The following is a 15,117-nucleotide window of genomic DNA, read 5'->3' as shown; positions in this document are numbered from 1 at the left end:
GCACCAAGTTAGATCATGTTCGGTATTTTAAATAGGTAAATTGCAACATGACATGCATTCTTGTAACCATTGAACAATCCCAAGGCCATTGTCTTTGAGCTTGTTTTGTTATATGTTGGTTAGTTTAGTTACCAAGCATGGGTTTTGCTTTTGATTACTCATGTTGAATAATGACGATCTAACTTGGATGGTCTAGTTTGGAAGACGAATTAGGGAGATGTTATACAGGATGAGTACAAGGACACATACAAAGACTCCCGAGTTTTTTCTGAGGACTCGCGTGGGTTTGATGTCGGAACTCTCGAGTCTCGATGAAGGACTCACCGTTTGTTGAGATCAGCCAGTCAAAGTTAAAACATGTTTTTTTTTTCACTTTTCCTCATTTTTGTCATTTAGATACCTCAGCATTTACTAGTTAAAGCCCTGAAAGATTGAGTTATGTTAGGAGAGGAAAGACGGATATGTAGTCTTTAGTTTGTTGTTTTTCACATTTGGACATATCATTATATGTAATTTTGTAAACATTTATAAACTTATGCCGCTGTTATACATTTTAAAGTTTGAAATTATGAGCGTGAATGACGAAATTTCAAATATTGAGTGTTTGGAGATGTAAAGGGTGAAAAATTAGGGTTTCCGCCACAAGATGTAGTAGAACCACAAATTTTTACTTAGGGACCTTTACATTCAAAAGAGGGGTTGAATCCAATAGATTTAGTCACAAACCAACAAGGATAAGGACTGAAAATACTGATTGGATTCAAGGTGAATTTGTTTACCCTCTTTTGTAAGTTGAATTGCTGAAATTAGGGTAAAGTGTTGAAAATAAAGATAAAAACATAGAAACAACAAGCTACAAATGCAGGATTGAGACACACACCTGGATCTGAGAAATATAAGCAGATTCATATATGATCCTCGAAGGAGCTCCTAAAATGTTGGGACCGTGGTGAAATTTGACATGGTCTTCCGAACTTTTCACACACCGAAGGGGGATTGATTCCTCATTGTAAATAAAGCTTATCTTGAAGATCGCAGCTCTGTACCTATTTCTTGCACACAAAAAGAAGGGGAAATAGGTTGGGAATAGGGGTTTGAAGAATTAACCTTGATTGAAATATTGCAAATACTGAAATAAATAATGGAAGGATATACCTCAGATCTACAATGACTGATAATGATGCTTTGCTTCTTGAATGTAATCACATATGTTGTATGAAATGGCTTGAACATGACAAAACCTTAATCGCACACACATTCTTGCATATGAATGATGTAATGTTGCTCCACAATTGATGAATGAAGAATATGCAACCTTGAAGATCTCTAGAAATGCTCGATGATGAATGCTTCAGTGTTTGAATGATAGATTGCTTGAATGGGTGCCTTATGATTCTTCTATTTTCTTCCTGTATATCAAAATGAGAGAGGAAAGCCTCCTTATATACTTGCCCGTCGAAAAACATGTTAATTTTCCAACATAGGCCGACACGAGGCTAGGTTTCCCGCTCAAATTTGAAACTGCCCAAAGGGAAAGTTTCAGAGGGGGGCCCAAATAGGGAGGACCAAGGCGTGGCGCCAATGTCCCAACGAGGGCCAAGGCGCCACGCCCTGGTCCTACCCCATTTTAGAGCGAAGAGAAAGGGGCCATGTGGTGTATGAAGTGAAAGCAAGGCCATATTTGCATGAGGTAAACATAATTAGGTCTTAATTAAGCATTGGGGTACAAACACTAAGGTGAGGGCCTGTTGACGTGTATTTTGTACACAATCATACACAGAATAAAATACCCAAAGGCATCTTATCCTCTCTTGAATAAAGTTGCTAACTGCTGAAGATTTCGCAAGAAGGATCAGTTAGGATGACTCCAATGTTCTTTTTAGTAGGGTCTCTACGTGTGGATAAGCACCAGTGGTCGTTGCGATTGCTGTGTCATCAAGGGGCCTTACGTTGCCGAAGATTTTGCTAAACTAAACAAACTTTTCAAAAAATATCAAAAGGATAGGGTTTGCAAGAGGTCTAATCTAGTCTAACCCTAAGAATGACTCAATGTGGACAAGACTTGGTGAGATTCTACCAATTTCAATATTGCCATAAATTAACAACTCAATTGAAATTGATGCGATCTTCTAAGGTAACAAATGATTTTTCAATACATCAAAGACCAAAGACACTACCACGAAGGTACATATCCAAGATACAACAATGATTGAAGGTTTAAACGATTCAAATATCTCCAGTCGACCACGCAAGGCGTTCCTACAATCAGCAAGAAGCTAGTGGTTTGGAAAACGAATCCTACCAAAGATCAAGTCCAACACTTTGTCCTTCGAATTAACACACTACTTCGATTGAGAATGATTCAAGGAAAATGAACAACCATGAAGATAACCAAAAGAATTGCAACAAAACACCATAACTTCAATATTTCATCGATCTCAAAGCCATCATGTACAACAATTGCTTGAATTCCTTTTAAACACCATAACTTCAATATTTCATTGATCTCAAAGCCATCATGTACAACAATTGCTTGAATTCCTTTCTCAAAGCTCAATCTTGCTACAAAAGTAAATTGCTTCTAAACTCTAATCTCTCTAATACATCAATAATTTCTAACTCTCTCTAATTTCTAGTTTTTCTTTCTTACAAAATGAAAAGAAATGAGGGTATAAATAGCATCCTCAATTACAATGAACGGTCCAGATCAAAAAGCAGATCAATGGCCAAGATTATGACACCTAAACCCTAATTAGGGTTTTATTACAAAAGTTCCCCTTTTATTGCACAACATTAAATGCATAGCCAATTATTAAATTTGGCACGAAAATCTAGGAGACATAAACCAATGACAACTAAGGTGCCATGTCATCTATAATAACCTCTCATCTAGAATCTTATTCCTTTTCCAATGCTCATTTTTAGCATATGCAATGAATCTAGACACGATTCCTTCGATTTCAGCAATTGGAATCTCGGGAAGATTCTTCATTCTTTCTTCCAAGTGGATGACCTGATCAAATGCCTCGAGAAGAGTAGCGTCCCATTCAGGTTCAAGTTCCTTAGTTTTCTCAATCAGGAGCATGGTAGCAAACATCTGGTCCTGTTGCTCATCTGTGATATTAGCGTCCTTGCAAAAGATAACCTTGATTCTATCCTCCAATTCCTGCAAATCCACATCTGTCTCAACTTCGATCCTCCTGCCAAGAATAGTACGTAGTACCTCAAATATTCTGTCCTGGATCGGGTTGATAACCTCCTCAACATGGCTACATCTAGTACTGATGTCCTCGAAGAGAACTTCCTTCATCTGGAGTAAGGTTGACCACTGAAGTAAACTGTGAGGTCCTCCATCCATGATCTTTTCCTGTGCTAAGACCTTCCTCGATGTTTGTCTGATTACTTGCAAGACAGGAATGATAACCTCTTTGGTATGAGCAAAAGCAGCTACTGTTATCATCAAGTTGTGGATAATCTCAAGAACCTGGATAGCCCTATGAATAGTCTTCATCATCCTTGTTGTAAATTCTACGGCAACTGTATGAGATTTGTCCATCCAAGTACTCATACGCTGGACCATACTCCTGAATCTCTCTGCTTCGCCAATTGATTGAAGGGGAAGTGCCTGTATGGGTGATCTTGTTGGATCCTGACGTCCTAAAGGTTGATTGAGATGGCTGAAATATGTTCTCCATGCACCAACCTCTCTCTCAAGCTTCCTATTCTTCTCCATTTCTTCCCTAAGCTTGTCTTTCAAGGCCTCAAATGAATCGGTGGCATCATCTAGTGTCTGCTCGGCTGTGGATGGACCTAGCTCAAATGTCTCTATATCATATTCCTCTGCTAGGATCTCACCTTCATACTTGTCCACTTCCGGCGTAGCTATCTGCAACTTTCTGGATCCAGTCTCATCTCTAATCATCTTGGACATCTTGGTAGCCTTCCTCTTTTCTGTCACTTCCTGGGAATGTCCGACAAGGCTCTCCAAATCAATTACATTGTCTTCGTCCTCAATCACGATCACCCTAGTTAATCTTTCCTTCAACCAATCTGGGATGGCAGATCTTGTCTCTTTAACCTGTATTTCCTTGAGCAATTCTTCTTCTCTGGGAGGAGATGTTACTTCATTATCTTTCCCATCTTCATGCAACTCATTGTCTTGAAGAGATCCACCTGGTGCCTGTCCTTCTTTATCATTCTGTACCATTGACTCCATAGAATCTTCCACTTCAAGTGTCCTCTTCTCTTGTCGAGAAGATGTGCCGGATGAACGATCTCGGTTGGCCCCTTGCTTCTTCTTGGAAGATTCTTTCTTCTCAGGTCTCTCTTTTCTCTTCGAGCCTCTTGGATGGAGATCGCCTTCACTTGCACTTCAAAGGTTGCCTTCACTTGCATTTCTAGGATTAGGATTACCTTCGCTTACACTAGCTCCACCTTCGGCTGGTTTCTCTTCCAAAGTGAAAGTCATAGCTATGCCTTGCTCTCTCAACTTCTGATGCTGCACATCAACCCATCTGCGAGTACAAGACAAGACTGGAGCCATCAAAGCATCTAGATCCACGACCTCGGGCTCATTCCAATCTAACCTTACTGATTTGCTTTCTCGGTCATAGGATGACTGGAGATGTCTGCCACTGTCCTGAGCTTGGTCGGCCACTCTGTAAATCTTGCATTTCCTGATGAAATCCAAAGGCAATCTAGAATGCATCTTTCTTTTCACTTCAAGATCGTCTAGGAGATTCATCATAAAATCTTCTATCTGAAATTCATGCTTAAACTTCCTACCGACTGTCTCCTTTATATATCCATGTGGATCAAAGCTTTCTCTCAAAGCAAAGAATGAAAAAGAATACAAAGCTAACTCCTCCTCTGCGTCATCCATGACTAAAGCATTAGGACATACCTCAACTGAATTGCCTAAGATGATAGGTACAGGAACTCCATTTCCATGTCTATGTCTGAATGCCTTCGCATAAGCTGCCAACTGTCTTGTTACCTCAAGTAACACTATTCTGTTTGTCGGATATCTCGGCAACATGTATGGAGGTGAAGGACATCCATGAACTCTGATATAAGTAAACTTCGGAAATTGGATAAACCAAGCACCGTACCTCTTTACTAGTTCCTGTGCATCCTGAGATAATCTGTTGTGAATCCTGCCTTGCAACGTCCTCGTGATGTTCATTGTGAAGGTATCATTAACTAACTTGTAGTTACTTCCTGGCGGATGATGCAAGTGGACATAGGAATCACAAACCTTGACCTCGCCGGGTCCTCTTCCAATCACTCCTCTGTGAGGTAGTCCTGCGTACTCAAAGCTCCTGATCAAGGCATATATGACGTATGAACTCATGTGGAAGGATTTGGTAGCCTTGAGTCTCCTCAACTGTACGTCCAAGCAATGGCTAATCATTCTAGCCCAATGAATTGTTCCTTTTCCCTGAACTATCACCTGGATAAAGTAGAACATCCACCTCTCAAAGTAGAAGGCTTGAGGAGCTCCCGTGACTTGGTTGAGCATTGTAATCAAATCTCTGTACTCCTCCTGGAAATCGATCCTATGTGGTGTGTTCGGTATCTTGCTCAGGCGAGGACGACTCTTGAGTAACCAATTCTTGTTGATGATGCTTAAGCAAGCATCTGGATCATCTTCGTACATGGACCTGGCTCCTTCTATGCTCTTGTAGACCATATCTTTGTGCTCTGGAAGATGGAAAGCCTCACTTATAGCTTCCTCTGAAAGATACGCCAAAGTGTTTCCTGCCTTGGACACGATCGTTTTGGACTGAGGATCATAATGACGAGCACACTTGATCATCAACTCATGGCACTGTACTGCTGGAGGGAAGCCGGCCGCCTTAATGATGCCACTTTCAATTATCCTCCTGGCGACAGGTGATGGCTTGCCAATGTAAGGGACCTCTCGAAACTTCTTCGTACTGAAGTTACCCAAGCTGGTATCTCCAATGTTGCTCCACGTAGACACGATCTTGGTCTCCACTTCTTCGGTCTTTTGATCTTCCTTCATGAGAGCTGGACGATTGGTGGATGCTCCCGCCTTCGGGGTCGCCATACCTACACAACATTTCATAATAAGAAACTAGATTTTGCAATGTATAACATAGATTAGATATTAATTTTAGGAAACTTCATGATAAGTCCTTGAGTTATCATTTCCTAAAAAACGATTGAGCCACTGAGATTCAAAATTTCAAAATTCAAAATTTAAAGCTATGACGATCAAAAATTTAAAACAAAACAAGAAGAAAACGCCATACCTCACTTGAGAGCTAACTCTAAAAAGCAAAACAAGGAAATTTGCCTAAACAAAATCAAAATTTGAAGCTTTCCCACGTGATCTTCTTCAAACGAACGTCCACCTAACAATTCGCCACCTTTGGGGGTCTTTGACGTAGTCTTTTGCAATTTCGCTCAACTCTAATCAAGGTTCGCACTCCCCTTGGAAGATGTTCGCACCACTTCCCTTGAATGGAAATTCGCACCTTGCTTAGAATAGAAATTCGCTCCACTTTGAACACAATTCGCACCTCTCCAAATCGCATGTGAAGGATGTTTGAATAATGATTTGAAAACGAAATAAACACCTCCCTTTATAGGCGCTCACCTCATGCATTACCTTAGGCCGACTTGGTAATTAAAAACAAATTTAAAATAAATTTAAAGGCCGACCTTTTGTAAAAACAAGAGATTCAAGCGCTCCAAAATTAATTATTATTTAAATTAATAATTAATTAATTAAATGCCTTCGTTTTTAATTAATAAATTCGATTTTTTTTTAAAAGGCAAAAATTAATTAATAAATGCTTTGCGCTATTTTTAAATGCTATCTTTAATTAAATTTATCGATTTCTAGCATTTAATAAAATTCAAAAATGTTTTAGCGCCAAAACTTGGAGAGGTGGAAAGATACAAACCATATCGCTCTGGTCCCTGACTGAGGGACAGGAGCGAACTTGCATTTTAGCCTTGATTCTTTTACCTTTGACGTTCAAAATTACAATCTTCATGTTGAAACTGGCATTTTTGCAAGGAATCTCGAGCTTGATCGACTTGATTTTGTGGATGAGTGCCTCCTGAGGTTGATATCGCCCTGGTCCCTTGGTGAGGGACAGGAGCGAACCTTATGTTTCCTCCTTGACCTTGGCTTCTTCGATCACCAATCTTCATCATGAGGAAGTAACAACGTTAGTCTTTCACTCCACGCTTGCTTTACTTGGCTTTTACGAGGCATATTTGAAGTTTGAAGGATTTTCGCCCTGGTCCCTTGATGAGGGACAGGAGCGAACCTGGTGCTCTAGTCTAAATTTGCCGTCTTTCAACCTTTGCTTCATGTTCATTGCCTTCCAAATGACATTTTCAACCTTATATAATCTTGCTTTGACATGATTTTCGAAGGAAAATGATAGATTTAATGAAAATCGCCCTGGTCCTTGCCTGAAGGACAGGAGCGATTTAGCTTCTTGGCTCAATTTGATCACCTTTTGACGTTTAACTTCCTCGCATATCATCTTCTTAAGAACACTTTGACCCTGTGCAACCTTGTACGTCCTTGACTTAGCGTGATTTTTGAAAGAACTGGCCAATATGGTGAATATCGCCCTGGTCCTTCACTGAAGGACAGGAGTGAACTTTGGTGTCTTGGGCGCATCCTTGTTCTTATCAACTTGCAATTGCCTTCACAATATAAAACGATGTCCTTTGGTCCTTCTTGAATACTTGAAACGTGATCAATATTCAAAATTTAAGCCTTCATAGAAATTTCGCTCTGGTCCCTGACTGGGGGACAGGAGCGAACTTGAGCATATAGTGCAATTCCTTCATCATATTAACTTGTAATTGTCTTCAAAGTGCAAAACGATGTCCCTTACTTCCTTTCAAACATTTAAAATGTGAATGGTAACTTAAATTTGGACACATTTAAATATTTCGCTCTGGTCCTTGCCTGAAGGACAGGAGCGAACTTGGGCATTTCAGTGCAGATCCTTCATCTTTGGCGGTCTTTGATACTTCGTTCTTCGTCGAGACACCTCAAAATGTCCTTGCCACCTTATACTTTGACTTGGAATGACTTGAATTTGGGTGGAAGGCAAGATAGCTACCATTTCGCCCTGGTCCCTGACTGAGGGACAGGAGCGAATTTTCACTTATAGGCTCCATCACACTTCGCTAACTTCCAAAATTATCTTCAATGGTCTTGTAGTACCCCCTTTCATTCATCTTTGCCTTGGAGTTCATTCTAACTTGGTGAGAAATTGACTTAAGGCAAAAATCGCTCTGGTCCCTTACTGAGGGACAGGAGCGCCTAGGCCAATATGGAGTTCACTTTGGTGTCTTGCACTCTTCAATTTGTCTTCAACAGGGTCGTTACGCCTTCTTTGTTTGCCTCAAACTCAAAACTTGCTTGATCTTTGCCCAAAACATGCCTCATGAGGAAATTCGCTCTGGTCCCTGGGAGAGGGACAGGAGCTACCACTGAATTTCGCCCTGGTCCCTGATTGAGGGACAGGAGCGATTTAGCTTCTAGATCAAGTTTTCCTCATGTTTGTGCTTTCAAATTATATTAAAATGATGAAATATATCTCCTTTGATCTCCTCAAATCGTCAAATTGTTCAAATCCTGCAAGGACAAGGCAATGTTTGATTTTGAGCTCCGGTCCTCCATTGAGGGACAGGAGCGATTTTTGCTCCTGGCACATTTCCATGCTTGTGAAATTCTTCAAATTATATTCAACAGAAAGATCATGCCTCCCTTTATCATTTCCAGTCAAAAATTTGTCTTGATCCTGCAGAGACAGTAAAATCTTGAGAAATAAGCTCCGGTCCTTCACTGAGGGACAGGAGCGATTTTGCTCCTACAGGCCAAAATATCAAGATTTTGGGAGTTTAATCACTTCACAAGGCAAAAACAAGTCATTTCCAATGCCCGGGATCAATTATCAAAATTTTCAAAATTTGGTCAAAATTACTCAATCGGACGAAAATCAAACACTCATCATCAACACTTAGACAAATTTTCAGAGTTGCACTCAAAATCCCAATTGAAACTAGACCAACTTACTTAGCCTCTGGCGAATTCACTTTATTTCCAAAATTGCATCCCTCGGGAGGAAGCTCTCAAATTCAAAATTGGACTGGACTCTGGCTTGAAAACACAGTAACAGAAACCCTAAGGCTTGACCCTGGTCCAGACAACTAACAAACTAAACCAAAACCCTAAAAAAGCAAAGCGAAAGGCGAGCAAAACGAGCAAAAAGAGGGGGTCCCCATTTAAATGGGGCGATGTGTGAAATGGTCACAACAGGGCCCCAAATGTGGACTAAATTGTAAGGGAGTACAATTGAGGACTCTACATTTAACCCCCACTTTAGCGGGAGTATGAGCTTACGCAAATGCTCATGGTAAAGTAGCTTGATTTTCTGCCTCTCAATCTCTTTTCTCCTATTCGTACCTTGGTACATATAGGTTCTGATTGCTCTATTGTTCTTATTTCCATAATATCTTCCTCATCCATCCATCCCCATTCATCATCCTCCTCGACTCCATCCAATTCTCTATTATCTTTGGCTTCCTCTTTGTCAGACCTCGAGCCATTTTCCTTCTCCGAATGCTGTATCGGCTCCACATTGACTCCTGCTTCCGCAAGAGGAAAAGCCCTGGAGTTAACCTCATCTAGAATATCCACTGCTTTCTCGACTCTTGTAATGGCCTCTTCTACCTAGCTTGCAACCTCCCTATGTTTGTTGATAATAGCAACTTCTATTATAGTCTCTTCCGCCTTCTGGGTGGTGTTGCTGGGGAGCCTTCGAGGCCTCCCCCTGCACTACAGGGTTCTGCGTAGCTTGGATCACATCCTTATTGATCTCACTTCCTTACTTGTACTATCCTTGTTTGCATAAAAGGTCACCTCGTCTTCTATCGTTGTCTCCACCGTTTTCCCTTTAGGTCCTATTAAGCATGTTTCCTTCAAATGTCCTTTTTTACAATGTTGATAGATTTCATTGGATTCTTCCACCTCTATTTTTTTGGAGCCACTGTCCTGCATTTGTTATAATCTCCACCTGTACTGGAAGTGGGTAATGGGGTTTCCATCCAATACATATTTGTGCATACATGCTAAAATCTTTGGACTCAATGGCCTCATCCGCTCTGATGTAGAAACCCAGTTTGTTCCCTAAAGCTTGAAAGAACTCCTCATTCTAGTATTCTCTGGGTAGGTTATATAATCTGAGCCAGACAGGTACCATTTCAATCGGAGCTAGCACTGGGTTGAAATTAGGCTCCCAATCCCTAATGTACAAACCCCTTCCACCCATGAAAAAGGGTCTCCATTGTTTAAGATTTCTTGCTTAACCTTACTATCATCTGTGATTACCAAGAAAAACCCATTTGGAAGGGTTTTGAGTTCGATTTTGCATTTCCAAGTTTCAGTACACCAACTCTTCATTTTTCCCAGCGCCGGCCAATCACCGAAGCATTTTACAAATAATCCCCTCTCCCGGAAAAAGGATACAGAGTAATTCTAGCTTTTGTTGTCTATCATCAAAGACACTTTTTCCATTCGCAGTCCATCTTTACATTTTGGGGACTTCCTCTACTTCTGAGCATTCCTTTTTGGATGCCATTCTTTCTCTTGGCAATGCTGCCACATTGTTTTCGGGCCATATTCCGTGTTGCGATGCCCTTGGGTTCTGAGGCCCTCATTTCTCCCATATTTGGAATCTTTGACTGAAACTTCCTCCCCCCATTGCGTGTGAGAATGAAAGAACCTATCCTGATCCTCCCAAGCCTTTTTTGGTTTTTGCCAAGGTCGTTTTCCAGGTCGTGGCTGTGTAAAGCTCTGTCGTGGTCCCTAGTCTGCAAATCTTCGGCCTTGAAAGCCATCTTCTTGAGATCGAAATTCCTAGTAACCCTGAAATTCTTGAAACTCCCTCGGTCGAAGCCCTAGCCTCCTCCTCCGCTCCATTTTCAAAATCATGTTGGATGAATTTTTCAATAAAATATTTATTAAAACCCCCTTAAAAAACTTTATTACAAAACTAAAAAGAAAAATTGAGATATATTTTTTATTTTGGACCAAAAAATCCTTATTAAAAATAAACACATGTTATTTTAAAAAAAATTTTGAATTAAAAAATTTATTAAATATAATAAAGAAAAAACATTTTTCAAAGTTTAGTTTTATTATTAAAAAATTAATAATAAAATTTATTTATTAAAAATTTCATTAAGTTTTATTAAAAAAACATCAAAAAAAACTCAAAAACAAAACAAAAAGCAAAAAGGACACCTTGCATGCATAGAGGCCTGCTTGTGTAGGTATCCCTACGTGCGAAAGGGCTTGCATGTGCAGGTATCCCCTACGTGCGCAGGGGTTAGCATATGCAGGTGTCCCTGTGTGTGCAGGTACACTTGCAAATTTAATTTTTATTTTATGTTTTTATAAAAAAAACAAAAAACAAAATGCCCCCCAACCCCCCAACACAAAATTAAAATACGATTTTAACAAAAAAAATGTAGAGAATAAAATTTATTTATTTTAAATAAATTTGTACCTGCAAGTTTGTACGACAACTAGGGAGGCGGATTTTTCCAACTTCAAGTGATGAGGCTGATTTGGACAAATGGACAGGCTATCTTACAGTTTTTGGGAGTTTTAAACATGATGGTGATGTCCGGATTTGACCCTAAGTGCTCCAAAATTGTAGATCGCCCCTTGGACGAGTCACCACCCTCCACCTTCAAATGACTCTAGATTTGGCCTCAAGTGTCGGATTTGGATGAAACAAAAAGCGATTCTGGCTTTCTCGAACCTCCTCAATCCAATGGTGACCTTAGATCTAACCCAACAAACTCCAATAATGACCTGCGATAGAAAGCCTCAAAATACAAAACCCCAAATTGCATCAAATTTCTCTCAAATGACTATCCATGGCACCCTATAGGTTTTGATACCATGTAAGAATTTGCCAATAATAACCCTAGATCTAGAGGCCAATGAATAGCACAAAAGCAAGAGATAACAAAATAGAGAAGAACAAACTGTATTCTCATCAAGATGCAAAATGCCCAACTAGATTGTCAATTGGATTACTTACAATGTAAATGAGCCTGCTTATAAAGGCAAGGCTATGAGAGCACACAATCATGACATGTGGCCCAATGAGATACAAAGGTAGGTAGGGGTAGGTAGGAGAAATAATAGATAATCTCATTAAAGGTGGATCACCCACCGAAGGTGGAATGGGATAACAAGATAATACCACAAAAGGTAGAATTTCTCCTACAACCATCTTCCTGAAATGCACACTTCCCTAAGTGTCTCATATGCAAACTACAATGAATGCATTATCCTAAGTCAACTTAAGTAAAGTGTAATTATGAGAAATAATTAATGTTGATAGGCATTCTACAATGGCAACAAGGGGTGGAGTGAAATGGTGTGTTATAATATTAACTTTTATTTTTTAGTTTAAAATTTGACAACTATTTAACTTTTATTTTTTAGTTTAATATTAACTTTTATCAGCTGTGTTAATATTAATTTTTATCTTTTATCATTTTTTATCTTTGCATGCACTCTAGCTTTTTTCATCTTGATGATTGGATCACATAGTGTGATCCGAAATGTTGATGCAAAATTTTTACACACAATCGAATCTGGAAACAGCTGATTGAGACCTCATGGATTGTGGAAACCTTATTTTTATTAACCATCTATGTGTCAAAATATTAATATTAATTATAAACTTAACATTTTAAAATAAAACACCATGTAAAACAAAATATACTCTCATCAAAATTATAAGTTTTATATATATATATATCCACCATTTCATAATTACAATATTCTTTTAAAAAATATATATTAACTCATTTCAATAATAGTTGACCTTTTCAAAGATAGAATGTTCTGGTAAATGTAGTTGAAGAAAGGTCTCGTGTTTTTTCACCATGACTGAAAAATTCAATTTGTGGCAACATTTTAGTCTCATGTAGATGAGCTGTTTTTTAAAAGCTACCTGAAATTGGCTTTCTTGTTACTTTTATGTTTGAGTTACTATTGGAAGTAAGCAATATAAATAAAAATGCACTTCGTCTCTTATACCAGAGCAAAGCACAAAACAATTGGTATATCCGAAATGCTGAAGCCTTAGAGATAGACATAGAGAATAATGAGAAAGACAAGGAGGAACCTAGAATTTCCAAGTCTACAAAAGCCGAGTTATTTCAAGCAAAGCAACTACAGAAGGTAAGTTGAGAGCTATTCTATTTGGACATTTTTTCACCAACGTTAATTCTTGTCTATTTTTGATTTGGCAGAAAATTTGACTTTTATCTAATTATGAATTTATGGTTATACTTCAGGAGTTAGATCAACTTCTAACATGCCCACTCCAACCAAGGTCATTATCCCGTCGATTTGTCACAGGGGTAAGTTATCTTCTCCTCTCTGTAAAGGGTTAAAAGGTAAAGGTAGTATTTTTTGTTCATCGCCAAGTGAGACATCAATTCCATATATCAGACTTATCCAAGCATTCTGTGAGAAGATTATCTTTCCATTTACCTTATATTGTTTTAATGTGTACAACCCTCCCCCTCTCTGGATTCAAATATTTGACCTCAATTATGGATTAGACATGCCTTCAAAATCAGGGGAATTCAGACTGTATATATAGATGTGATTGATCATTGATAGATCATTACATGCCATAGTGAGGCATTTCTTCTACTCCTGCTCATAAATATTGTATAAATGAATGTCAATGGTGTGTTGTCCTTGCAGGCTGGTATGTCCACACTTCTTCAGCAACAGTTGCAGGAATTGACTTCAAATAAAGCACCTTCTAACTATAAAATGTCAAATGGAAGCAAGAAGCATAGGCTTCTTGTTATTGGTGAGGAGGCAATCGAACCTCTTATGGCACTTAGAAATTCAAAGAATGTGATATGAATCAGAAATTTGATTGATTCATTTTTAACAAATTTTAAAAAATATATATCACTCATATATATAAGATGCAGGGTTATTGTAGTTTCAGCAAAATAGCTTCAAAATTAGCAATGCAGAAATTTGTTGAGCATTGCATTTAATTGATTACTTTCCAAAAGCATAATTTGTATTCTCTCAGATGTCCAGTAAAGCTTCCTAGAAGTGATAATTTTATCACCTTTATAAGAGTGGGATGTTATCTCAAGAAACTACATGCTGTTTTTTCTGTATTATAGATATAAATCAAATTATTGTGGCTTTTTGCTTCAGATTTACAAGCTAACTTAGTATTATGGAGCGATCTACAAGTCATTTAAAAGAAAAAAAGAAATTTGAACTATTCAAATAATCTTGTTGCATGCCACTGTAAAGTTAGCTGACCCACTAGTTTGGTTCTAATCACTGGAGCTGTAATCTCTCCAAGGATTTAAAGAGGTAGGGAGCTTATTTCAAAATAAAAATTAGTTTATTTAATATTTGGCGATTTGAGAAACTTGAATTGGTAAGCTATTTCTACCTATTATGGATAGTAAAATTTGATTGTTCTTAGAAGATAAAATTTATCTCTTGAAAAAAGAATATGAATTATCATCGTAGCAGGGATTAAGAAAGTTGTTGCACTGACATAAATCTAGATCAAAGGATGTCAAGGAAATGCTTAAAGAGAAATCATTTATGTACTGATAGAACTTGCAAGTGGCACTAAAAATATTGACATCTAGCAATACAAATTAAATTGCTTTAAGGAATTATTTAAAGAGAATTAATGAAATGGGTACACATGATTATAGCTCTTCCATTTAGGTCCTCAATTAGTATGTAAGCATGGTGGATACAACATAAGTGACCTTCTGGCTATTAGACGGTAACAATAGAAGCAAATGGGAATGTAAAGGAAATCATCTTTACTCATCGTGTATGTACTCATCGTGTATGATATGGTTTCTATGATTTCCATTAGGTATTCTCAATTAATTCTGTGTCTCAAATTCAGACGCCTACATTTTCATAGATTTGAGTTTTGCACAATGAGATAATAACTTATGTATACATCAAGGTAACAATAAAACATGGTATGGCAATTACGTTTCTAGTGAATGCATTGT

General features: G+C 38.4%; 1 protein-coding gene across 2 annotated transcripts in view; it reads left to right on the top strand.

Annotated features, from left to right (window-relative positions):
• Positions 1 to 14,280, top strand: part of LOC131047130 (DEAD-box ATP-dependent RNA helicase 13) — a 92,203-nt gene extending 77,923 nt beyond the window's left edge. For both annotated transcript variants that reach the window (XM_057980978.2, XM_057980977.2), the window contains 3 exons: positions 13,130 to 13,270; positions 13,387 to 13,452; positions 13,805 to 14,280. In XM_057980978.2, the coding sequence (XP_057836961.1) occupies positions 13,130 to 13,270; positions 13,387 to 13,452; positions 13,805 to 13,972 (375 nt within the window). In that variant the 3' untranslated portion in view covers positions 13,973 to 14,280. The remainder of the gene's footprint in view (positions 1 to 13,129; positions 13,271 to 13,386; positions 13,453 to 13,804) is intronic.
• Positions 14,281 to 15,117: the final 837 nt, after the last annotated feature.

This window comes from Cryptomeria japonica, chromosome 3, assembly GCF_030272615.1.
Source record: "Cryptomeria japonica chromosome 3, Sugi_1.0, whole genome shotgun sequence".
Classification (NCBI taxonomy): domain Eukaryota; kingdom Viridiplantae; phylum Streptophyta; class Pinopsida; order Cupressales; family Cupressaceae; genus Cryptomeria; species Cryptomeria japonica.
Note: the sequence above shows the minus strand (reverse complement) of the source record. Positions and strands in the feature narration are given on the sequence as shown.